This window comes from Caloenas nicobarica, chromosome 8 (assembly GCF_036013445.1).
Source record: "Caloenas nicobarica isolate bCalNic1 chromosome 8, bCalNic1.hap1, whole genome shotgun sequence".
Taxonomy (NCBI): Eukaryota; Metazoa; Chordata; class Aves; order Columbiformes; family Columbidae; genus Caloenas; species Caloenas nicobarica.
Genome location: NC_088252.1, coordinates 13838524 through 13860207, shown reverse-complemented (window position 1 = coordinate 13860207; position 21684 = coordinate 13838524). Strand labels below are relative to the sequence as shown.

Genomic DNA, 21684 nt, shown 5'->3' with positions numbered 1-21684 from the left:
GCCTCCTCATTCTGTTCTGCATCAGACATACCCTACTTGCCTCTACTTTAAAATTACAAATATGCTGGACAGAAGTTTTACTATTTAGAACTTTCTGACAAAGGCTTCTCCAAAACCCCCAAAGCAATTTCACTGTCTCTTTTTAGATCCCTTCTTAAAACCTGCTCTTGCAAAAAAATAGACTTCTGTTGAGCTGCATCTGAGCATTTAGGTAGTTTCTTGTGTAGTAATTTCTCTGAAAAGTCCTTAGGAGATGGCTCTTTTTTTTCCTCTATGTTTAAACAGCTAGTTCAAGAATGTCCCAGTCCCAGAGTAGCATTCTTAGCGAGCATCTTTATAAAGAAATTCACTGGAAACATCCAGCAGTACTCAGACAGTTAATGTGCTCTCCAAACTCCTTTCCTCAACACCTAGTAGTAGCAGGTTATTAGCAGCAGAACTGTGGTAGTAAAAATCCTGGGCCTTTTACATTTGGAGATTCTTCCATTTTCACACAGGCAAGCTTTAATTTAGTCCAGCTTCAAAAATGTAAGGACAGCCCAGTGCTCAGAATCATTAAAGCCCTGCAGAATTTTTGTTCTGGTTCTGCAGTGTCTGTCATTTACTTTGATATTTTTGCCAGTCTGAAGTTTATGTTGCATTGCCGTACTGAGATTTTATGTGGTCTACTTGCCGATTCATACTAGAAATTATGGTAGTTAAAGCTCAGTTTCCCAGAAGATGATTCTTACTTCAGCAATTCAAATATTTAAATGGCATCTCCTCTACTGTGTAATGACAGCATTGTATGTAGCATTTTTTAGAGAGGACGCACTTTGTAAGTGCCAGACTTGCATAATCTGGAAAATTCTGAATTCTCCTGTGTTTCATTATATTACTGTTTTATTCTTTTGCTGTAAAAGTAGCAAAATACTTGCTTTAGCTTGATGGGCTCCTCCCCATATTTACAAAAAAAAACAATGTTTGGGTGTAGAAAACGTCAGCTGTCCTGCAGCAAAGCTAATCTAAGTTTTATTCTTCTATTTTGTCACTTTATTAATATTCTAAATCATAGAATCATTTAGGTTGGAAAAAAAGTTGAGTCCAACTGTTAACCTAACACTGCCAAGTTCACCACTAACCCATGTCCCCAAGAATGTCATCTACACCCCTCCAGGGATGGTGACTCCACCACTTCCTTGGGCAGCCTGTTCCAATTCCTGACAGCCCTTTCCATGAAGAAGTTTTTCCTAATCTCCAATCTAAACCTCCCCTGGCGCAACTTGAAGCCATTTCCTCTTGTCCTGTCACTTGCTACTTGGGAGAAGAGACCAACCCCGTCCATGCTACACCCTCCTTTCAGGCAGTTGCAGACAGCGATCAGGTCTCCCCTCAGCCTCCTTTTCTCCAGGCTGAACAGCCCCAGCTCCCTCAGCTGCTCCTCATCAGACTTGTGCTGCAGACCCTTCACCAGCTCCATTGCCCTTCTCTGCACTCTCTCCAGCACCTCAATGTCTTTCTTGTAGTGAGAGGCCCAAAACTGAACACAGGATTCAAGGTGGGGCCTCACCAGTGAGTGAGTACAGGGGGATGATCACTGCCCTAGGCCATGACCAAACCAGTTATTCACAAATATTATTTGCAGTACTAAACCATCACTGAGTCTGACTAAGAAATATTAAGCGACTGTATTACTGAACAATTTACTTGCTGTTTCTTTCTAAAGTATAATGTTTGTAATCATCTAGTTTCTGATCACACAAATAAATTGCTGATTTTGCATGTTTATTCATGACTACAAGTCGATAAGGATGTGGGCCAATGCCAAATCAACTCCCTGCTCTGTATTGATTGTATGTAGCTCCCTGAACACTCATATATTCCTAGATGCAGAAAAGACACGGTCTGAGACATTTTGTCACCTAGCAGAATTAACAGCTTCAAGTTCCCTGTACAAAACTGGAGACACAGCAGAAAAAAAAAATAGACTTCAAAGCATAGGCTCAAGCTCAGACTCCCATCAGCCAGGATGAGGACCCAAATCACCTGACACCACATATCACACTTTCACATTCATGCACTTTCTAGCCGTTTAGTTTAATGACTAATGGCTAATGATAGGCAAGGTGGAGCAGCTTCCAGGCACTGGGAACCTATAGGCTCTCTTAGTCGTGTTCTTAGTATGTAGGAAAAATGAAGATGAATGAATTGAAGCAGGGTTTTGAACCTGAGGCTCACATGTCTTGCTCTATTAGATTTGAGTGAAAAGGGACTGTGAAGTGGAACCACCTCTTTTTCATTCTGCTTCAGGTATTGGAATGGCCAGGTCTCAGCATCGCTCTAACAGACCTCAATGGCAAGACAGGTTTTTGCTGGTTTGTGAATCCCAAAGGATCTTTGGACAACCAGTACATGCATTACATAGTGCTGGACAAACCCCCAGAAAAGACCTGTTGTGAGTTAACAGTCTTTATGGATGAAAATTAAGTGTAGCAGAGCTCTAAGGCAGCAGTTCGGAGCATTCAGATTTTCAACATAAGTAGAAGTCTCCTATCTAAGTACTTTCATAGATTTGTACGTCGTTCTTTTTGTCCCACAGAACACTAATTGCTCTTCATTTTGGGAAAAGAACACTATCTCAAGGGGCTAATACAGTATTCTCAATGATGCACACTTTGCAGTGTAAATGCAAAATCCAGACATATACAGTAAATAGCACTTTATGATGTTTACTATCAGAGAACTATCCTGTAGAACACGGAGATAAAGGTCCCACAGTTTAAGGGGAAACCACCTCCCCAAAGAACTTACAATGTAGATTAAAAGCAAGAATTTTTAAAGTATACGAAATAAAATTACTTTGCAAGTATATTTTAAAGTTAAGGTTTTCAAAGCCACGTTAGAAATTAGGGTTACATTGATCTGCAACTCATTTCTGTCCTTTATGCAGCCTTGAAGATCTCAGTTCTGATATACTAAAAGAATAAAAAATAAAATTCTAGATTAGTAAAAAATTTTAAAATGAAATAAAAAAAGATGATTTCACAGACAGGAATCAGAAATACAGAAGTACCATCCTACTAAACAGAGTCAGAGTTTCTAATATTGCTAACTTGATTTGTTTCAATAGCCTACTCTGTGTCAACAGCAAGTGCTGGGTTGGGAATGTGTTCTAGAGACAGGAACATTCTGAAGGAAATTCAGAGTCACTGACACTGACTTATTTACAACTTTTTAACAGATATTTTAATTATTTTTGGAACATTTATATTAAATGAATTATTGAAGAGAAATAGACCAATCAGATTTGCTGAAACTTGGTAGGTGTAAACTTGCTAAAAATAGCCTAGATGTACCGAATGAAATGACAGCAGCCCTCAAAATCAATGATAATTTCAATTCTAGTCTATAATAGCAATAGAGACATCAGTGCAGGGTGTTTCTGTGGGATTAATGCCCTGCTGTCACCGGGCTATGCCTTTCCTCATTGGATTTTCATTAAGAGCAGTTAGTTACGTTGTATGATACTGGATGACATTTAATGTCACTATCATTGGGAGCTCAAGTATCCAGCTGAGATCCAGCTTTTCACTAGGTAGTGGGAAAGTTGCACTACATCATCAACTAGTACTCTAAAAAGAGTTGTTATTAACATTTCTCACAGATAAATTGCTGTATGGTTTAAATTTGACTGTATATTAGACTGTGTCACCTGAATAATCTCTGTCACTGAAGACAATGGTAGAGCCAGAGTAACATTTTTGCATAATAGAAAATTACAAGCTGGAATACACAGGGTTAGAGTCCGATCTGAGTTTTACCAGTCTAAAATGCAGAGTAAATCCTGAGATTTAAAACTGGAAATTCTCTTAGTTCTAATCTGTAAAACTGAGAAGAGGATCTGATGTCATGTGTGGCATAAGAGAAGCAATTGTATTTAAAATGAAAGTTTAAAAAATACTAAATACATGACATACTCGGCTTGTGATATATCTGGAGACATACAATAAGGTAAATTCCCATTTTTTCAGTGCATGTGTAAGTATACCCTGTATTACAATTAATTTATTATTTTCCAGAGAGCAAATTCTCTGCTGGTATAAACAGCCACAGTTCTGTTAATCTTACAAATGTCAGATAACTTATTCCAGTTCAGAACTTCCCCTTGATTTCTAGTTTCCAAAATAGCCTCTAGAAGAAATTTTTCTATAGTTTGAAGAAGATAACAAGAAACCAAATTTGGGGGTAATTAGAAAATTATAATTGAAAATTAAATAAGTTATTTCTGGTTTAACATTATTTAAAGTTATTGTGAAGTTATTTAAAGTTATTGTGAAGTTATTTAAAGTGAAGGGGGTTGCATTTGGTATGGCTGTTTAGTAAGAAATCACTGATAAATTATGATTATCACTTTCATGTATTACTTTCATTAAAATTATACAGCTTTTAAAGAGAAGATAAAATTTTCAAAGGATTTTCAAAAGGAAATTATTTCTGTGCATGTTTTCATATGTGTTAGAGGGCGAGGTAAAAGTACATACTCTTGTGGTTTATTTAAACTGGCAGTTTCTCACATAATCCAAACATACTTAGTTGGGTTTATGTTTGAAAAATTGGACCTTTACCATCTTAGCATTGCCGAAGTGTATTAAGTAGTTCATGAATTTATTTTTTTAAAGAGGCATAATATTATGATTTTGCTGTTCTCTTTTCGCTGCTGGGTGAGAGTTAACATCTCAGTGATTAAATCAGCACCATTGTTTAGTCCAGTCTACAGTTTTATTTCCTTTTTCAGTGCAGCCAAGAATTGAATGGTATGTGAACTAAGACCAAGTTCTGTAAACCTACTGTACTAAACTTTATGGCAAAAGTAGACCTCTCACGTCAATGAAACACTCCTGAATCCAATTTTGTCCAGTTCATCTGCAACTTTGTACAGACAGCAAGCAGAGATATACTGATATAGTGATATATAAGAAACTATACTAAAGACCAGGATGATGTCTACACTGGGTATTGAAAGAATTATCATGACTAAATTTGCCAGATAGCCAAAACTTAATTTTTATTTATGATTTTAAAATATTTTTAACTGAGTCAGAAGAGTGTCTCTGGTTAAAACTGCAAGCAGGTTTGGGCAGTTATTTCTGAAAGGCACACGTATGCTCACTTCCATTCCTGTTGACTTTTGAGACAATTGCAAATCAGGATAGCAGCACTACAATCACTTTTTGAAGAACTAATTCCTTAAAGAAAACCTATTCGTGCTGGGGATAAAAATGTCACTGCAGGGTCTTGAATCATTATCCTTTGGGAATGGAGGGAAAGTGAGCTCATCAGTCAAGGAGACCCACAGCTGGATAAATTGTTTCAGAACGACTGGTGGCCAACAGTTTGCCAGCAGCTCATGTAAATACAACACACATACCTGGGGCCACTGGGGAACCCTGCACCCACCTGTCTGCTTGCTTCTCAGTGTAACAAGGTCACTGTATGTCAGAAAATGTACAGCTTGGTAAAGTATCTGAAAACAAATTGTAATTAACTCTCCGGCTGTTTGTTTAGTAGCACTTCATCTGTCACTCAGATCTTCCATACATATGCGACTTCAGGAACATCTTAGGAACAAAGCTGAGGGAAAAATGTGGCTAAGTGTGTGAATGCATGTAGCTCTGTTTAAATGATTTTTTTTTTCAAGTTTGTCGTTAGAAAAGCATAGCTGTCAATTTATGTGTCGTGTTTATGCAAAAGCTATTGAATGCAATGGGGTTTTTTATTAACTAGGTTGGAAATGTACAAAAATTTAAAATTCTACTACCGGTTCTAACAACAAATGAATTCCTTTTTTCAAAGTGTTTCAAGATTCTTGTTGTAATACACACCTCAGATAGAATTATCTAGTTATATAAACCAATGATAATATTTCCTGTGAAACTAGGGAGGATTTAGCAGTGCGTTTTCAAGTGTGACTTTGCTGCCTCACTGTCATTCTGAGTTGTTAAATATCTGTCTCATTTGGAGACCTTATCTGGAACTTTGAATACAGCTAACATTTAAAAGCTGATAGAATAAAACAATTCATTTAGAAATATTAGAGCAAGCCACAGAGCCGATAGCAGAACTGCCTTTGTTTAAATGTTCTACAAATTAGTCTTAATAATGCCTTCTTAAGCTTACCTTATCTTTCCTTTTGAAAAATAAACAGCTAAAAGCATTGTCCTCTGCTACCAGCAGATGACAATTATTCAGAAAAGTCTTTGCTTTGGAGTTATCTCGGACATTTCAATACAATACTTGAAGAGCTGAATAGGAAATAGAATTTTTATATTATAGTAGTTTATGTTCGTTATTCACATGATACATTTATTTAAAAGAAGCTGGAGAGAATAAGAACCTGCTTCATACTGCAAATTAAGCGTGTTATATACTCTGTCTGAATGCCTGTCTTATCTTTCCCCTGACAGATTGATAATGTATGGTTTCGTGAAGGCCATGGTACACATTGGCCAGTTAAAAGGATGGGAATTCCACTTCACCGACTGTTTATTTTTTGGATCGCTGATGTCTGCAACAGATCCAGGTAACCGTTTAAAATAAATTACTTTTCCAAAAGTCAGAAGAATAAACAAGAACGTAACAACTGTACATGCCACAGAAATGTTCAAAGTCTCTGTTTTGATTTTTTTATTTCCGTAGCTGTTCAATGTCTGATATTCTGATAATCGTAAGTCAAATTGGCTCCAGAGATCCGTCGTGTTTGTTTTGGTAACTGGTTTACCTATGTTTATCTCACAAACTTTATAAATGAAGTTGCTGGGGAGATTGGAAAGATGATGTTCTCCAATCTTCAGGACACGTATCTGTTCATTGCTGATGTGAGAACCACTGTAACGCTGAAGCCTCGTGGTTAATAATTTAGACCTTGTGTTCCAGTTTAAAGATATGGGGAACCTAGCTTTCAGATTTAGCCACATAAATACTGTTTATAAGGTATCCGTTTACAATTTGAATGCAGTGTTTCATGATAAAGACAAATCTAAAAAGACAGACACCAACAGGTTGACTTGAATTTGCAGATGTGAGATTTAAAGCCTGAAGTTACAGTAAATAGCCAAGTCTGGGAAACAAATGCGGAGAATTTTGGAAACACAGAACTACAGAATCATTTAGATTTGGAAGGATGTCTGGAGGTCTTTTGAGTCTAACTTCCTAATCAAAACAGGGGTAACCTCAAAGTTAGCCTAGGTTTGATAGATTTGTCCAGATTTTGTTATGTCGAACACGTCAATAAGAGTACTGTGATATTAAAAAGCAAGTAGTACTTTTTGCATCTGTGAGATGACAGTGAAGGAGGAGGCAAAAAAAAAGGATTTTTTAATGTTATCTACAAAGAGACAAGGGTACATTGGATTTTTGCTAGATTTTCAGTTGAACTGTTACAGAAAGTAGAACAGAAAGCATTTTGTGATGCACATGACATGCTGCATTAGTGTTGACTACCCTTGAGAAGCTTTTCTGAGAAACTTATGAATAAATCTTTCAGATTCATGGCTATTAAAAGAAATTACAAAACGTAACATTGTTCTACAAATTTGTTCCATTCTTTAAACAGACACTCAACATTTAACAAAATATTTTGAGCTTGTGATTTATCATTCTGATGGCTTAAAAATATGGTTTAAACCAATTTATTTCCACAAAACTGGTTGTTGCCAAGATTGCTGTAAAAGCTGCATCAAATTGTTATTCTCAAATTAATCCAAGCATTCACTATGCTGCCACTTGTAAAATTCCCCAGCTACATTAATAAGATTCAGCGCGATTGAAGCCTATCCTCAGAGCAAGAGAAAAAACACAGAAACTGAAAGCACATAGAAAATCTAGGAAAAGAAATTGCTTGTGGAATACAAGGTTGCTTACAGCTTCCAAGTACATTTCTTGATTGTGCTATGAATAGAGTTTTGCAGTTGGCTTAGTTTCTTTTCCCATTTTCCCATCCTATACTATTTAGTTTCACAAATGAACATGTTGACTTACAAAGAGAAATATATAAGACAAACTCACTGATTTTGATTAGAAGAGTATTAAATCACCACTGATTAATCTGGAACAATCATGAGGGGGAAAAAAAAAAAAAGAGAGAGAAGCTCCTCTTGCGCTGGAAGGAGTGAGAAGTAACAAGGATTCCTTTTCCCAGATTTTCACACAGGCTTGATAAGGTAACACTGCAGTTGAGAGAACTACTTTTAGTGTGACAATCATTGATTAATACTGTTTGTAATTACTCTTCTGCTTATACAGAGTGTGCATGTACAAGAGGTTTTTTTAGTGTTCAGTCTTGTTCCCTCTATTAAAAATAGTCTAAGCTGTTTCATGGTTTTGCTAATCTTATCCATAAATTTCAGTCCCTCGAAGACTTAGAGAATTTTGAATGAAATTTTTGCTTAATTAAATGGTAGACATTGCTGAAAACATTTCATTGTGTTGTAGGATTTGCTGATGAATTATAATCTCAAGCCATGTAAAGAGATCATTGGAATTCCAAAATCAGTTAAAATATGGTCCCCTGGAGGACTGGTACATGCTAGGGCACAAAATAATCAGTCGAATGATTTTATATGTGATATCTAGCTTAAAGAAATAATAAATTACTGTCCTAAAATGAAATAATAAATTCCTGTCAGATTTACTACCTGACTTTTCATTTAATTCTTCACTGTGTAGGATTATAAGCTTCTTTCAAAAAGAAATTTAATTTCCCTTGGCTGTGTAAAGCAATTAAGTCTCAAAAGATGTTAAAAACTGATCTGTTGACTTGACAGAAGTTGTTTTGATTGAGTTCCTTATTTTTAATAGTAAAGACGACTGGTAGATGTTTACCTGTTAAATGAATAATTTTGCTACCAGGGCAGTAAACAGATGTATGCCAGCCAAAGGTTGTTAATATTGTTAGGAAGAAAGAAATAATGTCATATAGCACTTTGTAGGTTTTAGTTTTGAAGGGTATTTGAAGATCTTTAATACAGAGAGTTTTGCATAAAATTTGTTCAGAAGAATTGCTCTTATATGCTGTGAGTTCTCTTAAATAGAAAACTAGCGCTTGAACCAAGATTAAGACATGAATTTATGGCTGGATGTACTTGGGGCTGTGTTTTGCCTCATAGACTGTAATCCCCAAACATCTGTGATATTTCGGAATGCCTCAAAAAGCTCTCATGTCTCTAGAAAGCAAAGGTTGAAACTTTAGGGACTAAGCAAGGTTGCTTTCAAGTGAATCATTCATTTTACATGAAATACCTCCTTCCAATAATTTACCATTTTCAGCAGAAAAAGTTTCTCATTTCAAGACTTCAGGTGAGAGGTTTAATTTCTAAGAAATAGAATTTTAAGTTTTCCCAAATTCTCCATTCATTAGTGTTTGATTTAAAACATCAGACCAGCGGGGGGGTGGTGGTGGTGTTTTTTCATTATCATAATTATTATGATCAATAAGTATCAGTGCTCCAGCCCTGAGCACCAGAGACCTGCAAAACCAAACTGCCTCACGAGTGAGTGTGGGTGAGGGTTTTTGGACAACTCTCCTCTGTGGCTGCAGGGCAGACACAGCAATGAGCCTCAGCAACAGGCTGCTCCGGGGATAAGGGGGATGACAGAACAAAACTGGCACGTGACTGAAAAAGATTTCACCTCTGCCTTAGCCACCAAAAAATAACTGGGAAGTACAACTTTGGCAGTTTGTCTCAGCTGTTGCTATTAACACATTCTGTGCAATGACCTTCCAATCCAAAGATATTTCATGTATCTCTGGCATTTTTTTTTCTTAACTTTTGACATTTCAAGCATAGAAAACAGATTTACCTTCAGAGGGTTGGCTGAAGCACAGCTATTTCTGAGCTACATGAACTCTCTTACCTTTGGTCCTATTGATAATCACAAGGCTCTTCTCTATTTGAAGTTACTATGGTTACAGCTGAAGATGTGAGTTCCACTGCTGTTGTTATTGATAAAATTGGGTATTTATCAGAAAGAGCCATTTCTGTTTCTTATAAAATCAAAGCATTTTGCATTAAGAAGCATAATTTATAAATACAGCAAGGTAATACATTTTACGCAGTGGTTATATAAGAGTGTTTATAAATCCATTTTTAATTAAAATATGTTTATGCATTCTTCTTATTCCCCACTGAACTAATCTGTGAGTGGCGTGACTGATTAGTAGGGAAAGGAGACTATAATTAAAATTGGAATTGTTATTTTTAGAGAAAAATGGTTAAGAAATATAAGTGAGATTTCTCTCATCTTATTTTCTTCTCATTTGATATTGTCCTCCTAAAATAATTTAGGCTGATGAGCTATGAAATATATTAGTACTGCTAGTCAGAAGGTCGAGGTACTATAGTACCAGTACTTTATATAATGGTCTCATTATTTTCTGAGCTTCCTTATTCTTTTCAAATGTAACAGCAAATAAGTATTGGACACAGTTAGCTTAGGGATTGTTGTAGTTTGCTGATATTTCAGTTATACATACTTTTTACAGAATTAATAAGAAGCCAATTTGTTTCTACATATGTCAAAAGATATCTGTCACAAACCAGCCCCACAGACACTGCTCGGACTTGGGTACAACCAGAATCCTGCTGGGCTTAGTACCTAACAGGTGTTATCTCAGTCCATGAAGTCAAGGAAGAAGTGAATCAGATTTCTCTTGGCACAAGTACTGAGAAAACCTTAGATGCTTCGTTTTTCAGGCTTCCCATCACTCATTTTTTTCATGAAGTTCACAACCCTTTCTGAGTCAGGAGCTGATACACACATGTCTCTTCTATTTGTGTCAGTTTTCTACTGCCACAAAAGATGTTTGTTTGCTGGGCCCCAATTTCCTGCCCTTCTAGCGATATATATTTCTTTACCGTTCTCTGTCTCTGCCCTCATATGATTAGATTGAAATAAGAGATGAAGATATGCTGTGTACATTAATGAAAAGTTGTTCGGTATTTTTATAATACATATTGTATCTAATGAATTATACCAGTCTTTGAGTAGTTACCATGCAAAAAACAAACCTTACTTACTGTTCCTCAAAAATGCCTTCAGAAAGGCAGAGAGGCCAGACTTACTGCAATGTAGTATCTACGATCTTTACTTAGATATGAAAGTTCTCCCAGATTAGATATGTAACTGTCATATAGGACAGCAAATACTGAATTTTTAAATTAATCATCTTGAGTTTTAAAGTCATCCATCAGACAAAACATGATGTGACTACTTTGGACAATGATGACTATTCACAGAGTATTATTCTATCCAGAGACTAATTTAAATTAACTCCCTTTCATAGCAGATTATCATGTTCCTTTTAATATGCTCATTCTGAATTATAACCATAGATTCCCATAATTAATGAAGGCAAATGTGATCTTGAGGAAATGACTAGATGATGGGTGGCAAAACAAGGTGAAAATGTCTTATTGAACTCTTAAATGGGGTGGGTGTGCTAAAGACTCTACAGTTCTCTGTTCTTATGCAGATACTATTTAACAGTTTCATTAATGAGTTGGCTAATGCAATAGAGGACGCTTCTTTAACATATAATACTATGCTGAGAGGAGACTGTAAATACTTTGAAGGACATGATTAGAACTCAATATGATTCTTGCAATGATTTAAAATCAAGAAGGATAAATGCTACACTTAGAGATAATAAGGTTCATATAAGATAAGAAATGAGCATCCACTGCTGAAAAGGGTTTCAAGTTTACAACCTGAAAATGAGCCACCAGTACCAAATACATGGCAAAAAAAGGAAAACAGGATTTATGAACACATGTTCTACAGCATCTTTTCACTCTGTTTCTTGACAGCGTCAACTACAGTACTTAGATCTGATTTGGGGCACTGTATTTCAGGAAAGAGATGGACTGATTAGAAGTGATTACAGGGCTGGAAAACATTACTAAAAGGAGGAGACTGAAAGAAGTGAATCAGTTTAGGGAGGAGATGTCTGAAATAAGTCTTGGCATAGACAAAATATTGCTGGAAAGAAAAAAGGAATAAACGTAACAAATTATTAATGTCTCATTATGCTAGGAACGGAAATTACAGACTTGAAGAGCAGGAGGGGAGAGTTAGGTTAGACATTCAGGAATAACTGCATTTATAAATGGTGTGAATACTGAAGAGCAGGTTAATCACCCTTGGGATTTGTGGAACCAGCATCACTTCAGTTCTTTAAAAACAGATCAGATAAATATCTGTCAGCAGTGGTGGGTAGGGAAGATCCATTAACCTCCATTTGGAATGGGAGAAACATTTGCACTGAAAGCTATTTTGTGAGAACTGGGGAGTCTCTCCCAAAAGAAGCAATTGTTGCATTACTGTGTTGCTTTCTTTATCATTTTGCTTTCATTTGAAAAGACTTTAAGTCAGATTTCTGGAATAGAGTGGGGAGAGAAAGCGAGAAAGCTGTTGATGTCTTAGGAGGCAAGAGGAAAGAGAGGAATGTGAAAGCATCTGCTTAATTGGCTTGGCCTGCTGCACAGACACACCACCAGTGCATTGGACTGATTGCTATTTTCCATCTATCATTTTCACAGGGACTATCAATGTGAGCCCAAACTGATTAGTTAATAAGCAAAAGCTGGAAGTGGCAAACAGTTTTAGAAAACAAGTCTGTTGTTGTGCCAATGACATCGAAGAATAGGAGACTAAATTGGGTCCACACATAGCACATTAAGGCAGCATTGCTCTTCAAGCAAAAACCTGAATATAGATATTGGAAAACCAAGAAAATATCTTTTGCCAAAAAACTTCTTCCTACACCTTTGAGCTGTTCTGAGGAAAGAACTCTTTTCCTAGTTTAAATTATAACTGCACTGGGAATAGATGGATGAGGTTACCAGGATGGTTAAATATAACTAGCTAATTTAAATATAGCTATATCAGCAAATGTTCAGCTACACACATCTCCTAAATAGTCTTCTGTAGAATAACACTTCAGAATAAATTCTTCAAAGATAACTCAACAACAGCAATCACTCTGACAAAAAAATCTCACAGGACAACTGAGAATCTGTTTGGGGTTTATAAACTAATTTTTAGATTACACAGATATTTAAGTGCCGTTTAGAAAATATTATCAGTAATGATTTCAAAGTTCCAAGAAATGTTATTAACACAAACCATAATCACCTGTTCATGTTTTTGTGTGAATTATCAGCAGTCATCTCAATGTAAAAGTAAATAGTTTTCATTTTCAAAATGTCAGATGTTAACATGGCATCCCAGAGGCACTCCTAATCTTTGGTATTCCTGGGCTATGAGGACAGAGTCAGTTGCACAGTTATGTACTAGAATGAGCACCAGTGAAACAGTGAGCTACCGTGTAATTGTTAACCACACAAATAATTGGAGGCTTTTACATTAAGTTCTGTTTGAAAAGAGAAAGCTCTGCTTCATCCACGCAAAGAGAGAATAATATCAACACAGAACATAGATAGCCTTCTTAATTTGGAGATTAAGCGCTACGTAGATCTTGGGAAGGACTGTGATTCTCTCTTTACAGGTAAGGAAAATGAGGCATAAACCAACTAAGGTGTTTTTTAATAACTACGGGACTTAATTACCTGAATATAAGCCAAGTGTCTAAATGCCCTTGAGGATGTGTGTTGAAATGATTTGCTGAACTTCAATTTAAATTCAACATACTCTACTTTTTTCTATTGCACTGGTAAGCTAAAAATCAAATATAGCAGATAACTCAGGGAGAAGAAAGGGACTTAAATTAATGATATGCTAAAAGAACCTTAAAATGGGTTACAAGTATCAGATACCTGTACCTGGATGAAAGGGCCTCATGACTACCAATATGCTACACTTGAGGTAAAAGTGATTCTGCTGCTGGTGGGACAGGGTATAAGGTTATTTCGCATGTTCCTCAGCGAATGTGCAGAACAGACGGATAAGTGTTATTAGATCCTTCTTAAAATAGGTAAAGTGCTACACTCACCATGCACAAAGTCTATGGCAAAACCCAAATCTTTTCAGCACCCTTATTTCTCCTTGGTCACAAGATCAAAGTATTTTATGCACAGTAAAATATGCTGTGACATTTTCATTTATGCATGGCTCTCTGTGTGAGAAGGAAAGTTTCTTCCTAACTTGGCTGAAGCACCAAGACTCATAGACTTGCTGGATTTAAGGAATTTATATACTTCAGTTGATCCCTTTTAACTTTTTGCTATCCACTTAGGTAATAAATAGGACAGGACTTCTCAAAACCCATATTCTAACATTGCTTTATCTCTTGAACTGCCAGAGAAATATGAAAATAACAAATTCGCTTTGCTTTGTCTCCATGCAGTGACAGTCCTTGCTATTTTCCACGAGCTGCATGTGGATACAGATCTGTACACACTCCTGTTTGGAGAGAGTGTCCTAAATGATGCTGTGGCTATCGTGCTGACATAGTAAGTACATCCACCTCCATTCTTTGCTTGGTAAGATAATTACAAGTTTTAATTGCTGATAATTCTCACTGATACATTTTGTGCAAGTATAGATATAAAATTCAAAGGTTTCATTACAGAGAGGTAGGTCTGGAGTTGTTCTTCATTTGTTAAACACCAAAATTCCTATATTGTTAATCGTAACTATGTATCCAGAATGTAATTTTAGTTCATTTTCTTCAGCTTAGAAAGCAGTACATTCTATAAAATGTGTAAATTTAATTTAATATAATTTCGTTTCTCATCTAAACAAGATATCTTGAAAAAATTATGCTGAATGAGCACCTAGGACATAGGGCAACTATAACATTGGAGACCGGTTCTCTTTATTTTTTGCAATCTATTACCTTCCAAGATTAACGCCACAAAGTGGTACACAGTAGCTCAGTTTATCTACTTCTGCCTACTGAATCTGAGAGAGCTTCAGCTGATCTTATTATCTTAAATTTATATATAGCCTCTTTATTCTCAGGAAGCCTCAAACAGATCACAAATGATGGGCCAAAATCATACAAGTATGTGCTGTCCTAAAAACATAGAAGCTAAGTACATGATTAACGGGATCCCAAGTTAACTCCGCTCTGCATGTATTATATGCTTCCTGGAGCTTTGCTAGAAATACAAATAATCCTCTCAGATAATCTTAAAAGTAACAAAACTCTGCCAAATCAAATCCAGTTTTCCAGGATGCCTGAAGATGCTTCACAGTAAGCCCCAGTTCAGTGCCACCTCTCTCCTTAAAATATAGTTCCTTGAACTAGGACTAATCCTATCCTTCAGAAAACCAGACTTTTACATAGTTTATGGTAGTTAAAACTGAGCCTTATATTTTGTCTGAAACCCCACGGAGAAACTTATAGAAGTTAAATTGCAAAAAAAGCCACCAAATTGTTTCAAAATAAAAAAAAATATAGTATTCCTATTCAATTTATCATTCTCAGAGAATTACCAGTCTAGTTACATTCACCTACACTAAATTCCTCATTGTTTTTAGAGCAAGAGTAGTGTTTTCAAACGCTGTCAAGTATCTGAGCAGGGCATTTCATGATGAGATACAGTATGGCTGTCACATGCAGTGACTGTGGTTGGAATGTGTCACTCAGCAGAGCATCTTGTATATCAGAAAATAAAATGCACAAAAGGGAACCTAAGCAAAGAACAGAAACCTCGGTAGGGAGAACAGATAGAAAAGCATTAAAGCAGCTATTAGAATTGGAAAGAAGCATGTAGGTGACAGAAACTCTGAGATTTTTTTTCTCTCACTGGCTTTGTTTAATAAGGCCTAGATGTTTTTAGCTCATTTAGACTCTTCATCTGTTGGTGCAAGGTTCCTATAGATGGCGGAACAGCCAGGCTACAAGCAGCTCTAGGAAACCCAGAATATTTTAAGTGTCTGCAGTTTTCAGTCACTATGATGTCAAAGCACATGGATCTCTTCAAAGGTGCAACTCAATGGCAAAGCAAATCTAGACAGCAAAGTACTGTCAGGTAGTACCCGATTCCTGGGTTTCTAACCTCTACTCTGCCCAGTACTCAGGTCTGGGCTCTGACCCTCAGCCTGCAATGGATACAGAAATCTATAGGAAGGATGCCTGATGCAAATGCTGGGTGTCTCCTTCTCATGTTTTTTTTGTACGTGGAAGATTACAACTCTTTTCTACTATGGAATCTATTGTCACTGGAAAACTAATGTATTTTTCTCTATATTTGAGGTGACTGATACCTTAATTTCTCTAACATATTAGGCATTTGTACCAGCTGAAGAGAATATACAGCATCATCAGTTTCATATTTCATCAATTTCTGGCTTAAGTGATCAGCTTCTGCACAAATACAATGTTTCTGCAACCTAACATGATCTTCATTCCTGTAACCTTTTAAGTAAAGGTATATTGTTAATAATGTCAGCTTCAGTGCAATAACACCCCACTGAACCGAGCCGAGTTTAAATTAAGAACATTATTTTTCTGTCACTACAAAAGAACAGCTATTTTTTTTCTCTGTAACAGATACCACTTTTCAGGGTGGTGCAAACACAATATGTTCATAATTACGGCAATAGGGGACTATTAAAAAAGGTGTGAGAATAATGTTTACAAATCTGGAAAAGCAATAATGTGTCATTTTATACGTTACATAATGGTAAACAGAAAAGAGAATGAGAGAATACACGGTGTCTTTCATCAGCTAAGAGAACAACCAAGTTAATGTCTGCAGGAGTGACTCCCTGCGGGAAAGGGAGGCAGAGAAAAGCGGGAAGGCCCCTGCGGGTGGCTGTGGCAGTCTGGCAAGGTGAAGGCCGCGGGGCTGTCTGCCAACAAGGCTTTATATTGATCTCTCTCATTCCCTTCGGCTTCTCCCTCCAACCTCGATTTTTCCTCTGCTCTTTATCATTTAGTTTAAGGACAGCAGCAGGAGCAGCTTCCCCACATTTTGCCTATGGATTTAGTGAGTCACATTAGCTGGGCGTTGCTGCAACGGTATGTACAGACACTGTGGCCAACCGTCCTCAGGACGCACTGACCAAGCGCACAAGTCCTCCAGGCCAAATTAGCAACTCTCCTGCAGGCCATCTTGCCAGCCCTAACACCTGGGTGTTTGTGATAATTGCAAGATTTCATTTCTATTGTGCTATTTTAAGCTAATCCGTGCAGGAGGGATCACTGTGACTCAAGCTGACAGCAGCGGCTGCAGAAAGGCTGACAAGCTGTTGTGCATCTGGGAGAGCTCATGCACACAAGGGCCTCTGCAGGCGAGGGGACTGGAGACGTAATAAGGATTTTCTTCTATAGAAGTAGCTTGCAGAGTTGCTTGCAACTTTTCATTACTAGGACAAAAGTCTCCTTTTAATAAAAAGTCTGTGAGAACTCTCACAGAAAATAAACATCTTGGAAGAAAATGAGGATTTAAACATTCAAAATGAGCAAATTTTGAGCCTGTTTTAAATGAGAATTCAAGATATTTAAGAAAAATAACAACAGAGCCCTACGAGACAATACCTATTAGATGACTAAACGTGTCTGCTTTTACCCAGAAATACCTATATGACTAATTATGCCACAAATATTTCCTACACACTTTGTTTTCCAGGAAATGGACCCAGCACTTGTGTCCACTTCCTATGTCTATTTGCAGCTTAAGCTTTATCTGTAGAAGTATTTTATATATGCTATCGTTAAAACAAACAAATAGAACATATTTAGGAAAAGACATTTGAGCTGCTTCTGAGTATGTTTAAATATGCTTATAGTCTTTATGGTTAGAGATTTTTTTCACTATTTGGAATTTAATTTTAGACAAAAGATTATAGCAACCTTTTATGAAAATAACTTTCAATCATATTCTATTATGATTTCTGAGAATCATTCTCAGTTCTTCAGATACATTGTATTTCATCACAAATAGTTTACCTGAGCTTATACTATAACTTCCAGAAAGAATATCATGTAAGGTTGTTTCTTGTACTGCTGGATCATAATATCTATTACATAGAGTGACTTCTTTTGCTTTCTTGGGGGTTGGTCTATGATGTAGTGCACATTTTCATAAAGATTCCAGATAGCTTTTTTTTACCACTGTCTGTATCCTCTAACGCTTGGGTTTTCAACTTCTTCAGGTTTTTTTGAAAAATATTAACAACAAAATTTAGCTTGCAAGTGTTCCACCACACATAAAGCTGTTCTCTTGGCTATTGATTTAACCTTCTGCCATCCAGTCCCCTGAACATCACAAAGCAGCAGTTTGTTCAGCTTTGGATCTGCATAAGCATTCGTGCTATAGGATGCAACAGTCAAGGTGACCTATTTCATTCCCAGATTTCAGACCCAGGAATGTCTATCATTGCTTAGCTTTGTAGATAGTACTTTACAGACAAACCAAATGAACTGTCTGTGTGCTTAGGCACCTATTAGCTGTGGACCACATTCTAAAGATCGAAATTGAGAAACATCCCAGTAACTTCAGTTGGAGTTGTGTGCACCGAAGTCTGTAGAATCTGGCTGAAAATTAATAATTTATGGATATTTTTGAGCAAATCATAAAGGTTAACCTCTTTCCTTTTTCGTTGTTCTGCCTACATACTGTGTACCACTTATTGAAGAAAACATCCATATATATTTTGAGTGAACATGCTGTAGGTTTGGACTTGGCATAGTTTTCGCACATTTACAGAGAAATTTGATGAAGAAAGTGTGGAAGGAGTTGTAGAAAAAGCATTGAATAGCTTGAGATATGACTGAAAAGTAGCTGAACAGGTCATTAGCATTGAGACAGTATATTTAGCAGAGCTATTTAATCTTTCTCATGCTGAGTGCTCAGTGAGTGCAGGATGTGGAAGGCAGTAATGAATACTGATACGTTTTCCCTGCTAACAAATTATCTAAGAGAACATTACATGAGAGATGTTTCCATTGTAGTTAATGTCAGAAGCATTTGTATCATCGTTATGCAAAAGACATGACTTCGTTTCTCTGCTGGCTCCGGACTGTTGCTCAGTGGGCCTGAGGAGTTCCATCCCCTTCCTAGGAGAGGCGATGGTGCGGCAGCCACACAGGCAGCAGGGACATCAACAGACAGCAGTGTCTTTCACAAGTAATCTGAACGAGTGAGTGGCAGCCAGGGGACATGCGACATTGTGACATGTGGCAAGGAATGGATTTACTAGCTCTGTTATAAGCAACCAAGGACGGTTTGATACATGCATCAAGTGGAAATCCTGGAGATAAAAAGTGTGCGATGAAGCCAGAGAACACGGACACTGGCTGACAAATGTCAAAATACTAATTGCCCTAGTAGGCTTAGAAGTATAGATACTTCCGGGCAGCGAGGAAAGTAACACTGCAAGCATAGTTTTCTTGTGAAGGTTGGCTTGGCATTTTTAAGGAAAGTGCCTTAAATGGTATGTAAAGGAAGAGACAATAATCTTGAAGGTTCAGAAGGTGAAGAAGAAAGTAAACAAAAAATACTGGATTGTTTTGAAATGGATATCCTGCCTCTTTTGTAAAGTATCTATCGGTTATACAGATTCCACAAAGTTCATTCATGCCTATTAGCAAAAATTAGGCAATGGAAGGCCCAGATTTCGACAGAGTCAGGCTGTAAGGCTCCCTTCACAAAAGTCTAGGACCAGCTCCAAAAGCCTAAATTCTTAGAATGAGGTAAGAACTGGAGGTGGAATGGATCCTGTTATTGTGTGACCCGTTACTGATAGAACAGTGTATGTTGGTGAGATTCATATTTCTACTGATGCTCATAGATGCAATATTGTTTCAGGAATTCAGTGAGCCTCTATTGGCCAAATAAGATGGTCTGGAATAAATAGGTAACATTCTTTCTTTTTTCTTTCTTTTTCCCTTTTTTTTTCTCCACCCCCCACCCCCCCCCAAAAAAAACCAAAACACTATGCTAGTAGAAAAATACTGCAACCGTCTTCTACATAAATAAGCTTCTGTGGATTGGTTCAAAGACTTACCAAGCAGTTTACCATGATGAAGAAATTTCATTTTCCAAAGTTCTTAGAACATATTTTTTCTCTAACAATAGATAATAGTTTTTCATGATCTAGCTACAGCACATGACACCATATCTGTGCTTCATAAATTAACTATCTATAGAATCCAGACCCCTTTTTAAAAGTTTTAAAGTTTTGAAATTTATTAAAAATGGTTTGGAGATTACCCATTTCATCTTGCTTTTGTCTTTCCTTCTTTAGTGTAAACAGAGCTTATCTGTTACAGCAGGATAAAGTATAAAGGAGGAACTCAAATTATTCAATGTGTTCATTATACCAGGGCATAGTATTGAGGGGAAAAGGGGCAGAGCAAATTGATAAAGGTGATGATCAGCTTTGCTATGGCCAGTTAGGAAACTCCTTGTAAAAGTAGTTTCCTGGATCCTCTTACACATTTTCAGGATGGACTTGAGCCAACAGATGTCATAGCATAACTCTCTGCTCAAAAAATAGTTTCATTCTAGTCTAGAAATACCTTATACAAGTTAATATCATGCTCAAACCATTCTTTCTTGGCAGAAGTTCTCCTGAAAGCTCGTGTAGAGCTTTCTAAAATAACACAGCAAAGTTAACTGAGACAAATTTATTGAAAAACAGTATCCATTTCCAGGGGAAATAACTCCGAAGCCAGAGTTCGGTTCAGTTTTTGCCGAGCACCCTCTAAGGTTGACATTTCTCAGACACTGATCCCTATAATTGCCTTAAGAAGTCAAGAGAATTCCTCCTGTCACACTGGTGACTCTTACTGATAGGTACACTCATGATGTTACTAATTTTAGTTCAATTCAGATCTCTTCAAAATATGAGAAACTCTTTCGATCAAATGGGTCTCAAATAGAAAATCAATAAGAACCTTTAAACCTTTCTGGTTGTAGTTGTTTACCTGTATTTTTATTTCTTCCATGGTTTTAAGTCTGTTATTATGTCATTGAACTTGAAGGTAGCTTACATGGGAGTAAAATGTAATCAGAGACTGAAGAAACAGACATTTGACAAACACCAAATATAGGTACAAATATTCAGTTTATGCTTCACTTAAGCTGGTCATTGGCTTGGTGAGGTAACTATCCATTGTCTGCAAGTGTTGCCTTCCTACTTTTCACAACTTCTAATTGTGATTCCTTGTTTATTATATATTAAAATCAGCAGTTCCACAAAGGACACAAAAAGATATTGCAACACACTGCTGAATAATAAAGTTGAGAGCTGGGATTTGTGGGAAATAATATCAGCTTTGAAAACTATGATGGGTGTCTCCTTTGCACATATCTCAGTAGATGTGAGACTCCCTTTACAATTATTTAAGCTTTCTTCTTTTGTCATGGACTGTCTCTAATTTGGATCCTTTGCCATTCAATTTTTGAAGAATTATTCTGTATAGATTTTGCCACGCTTTGATCTCTGAACCCACTGAATAACAAATTTTGCAAAGGAAAGACAGCGGAAAGTTCTCATATTGTATTTTTCCCTTAAACTGCATTTATAGTCAGAAAGTGGCCTTTAAAAGTGACATCATGGGCTTCAATATGTACTGTCTCAAAATCTTTTGTATCATGTGTTGTCAATTAAGAAACAAACACTTTTCTATCAGTTAGTACTTTCTCTTTGTTTCAGTTTCCTCCTTATCTGCAGGTAACTGGGAGTTCATTCAGTCTAAGGATACATCAGCTTGTATCGCACACCTCCTGC

At 36.8% G+C, this 21684-nt stretch overlaps 1 protein-coding gene across 1 annotated transcript in view; it reads left to right on the top strand.

Annotated features, from left to right (window-relative positions):
- SLC9A9 (solute carrier family 9 member A9) overlaps positions 1–21684 on the top strand; it is a 197091-nt gene that overhangs the window by 37515 nt on the left and 137892 nt on the right. The window contains exons 5-6 of the mRNA XM_065640255.1: positions 6444–6559; positions 14342–14447. Of these exons, the coding sequence (XP_065496327.1) occupies positions 6444–6559; positions 14342–14447 (222 nt within the window). The remainder of the gene's footprint in view (positions 1–6443; positions 6560–14341; positions 14448–21684) is intronic.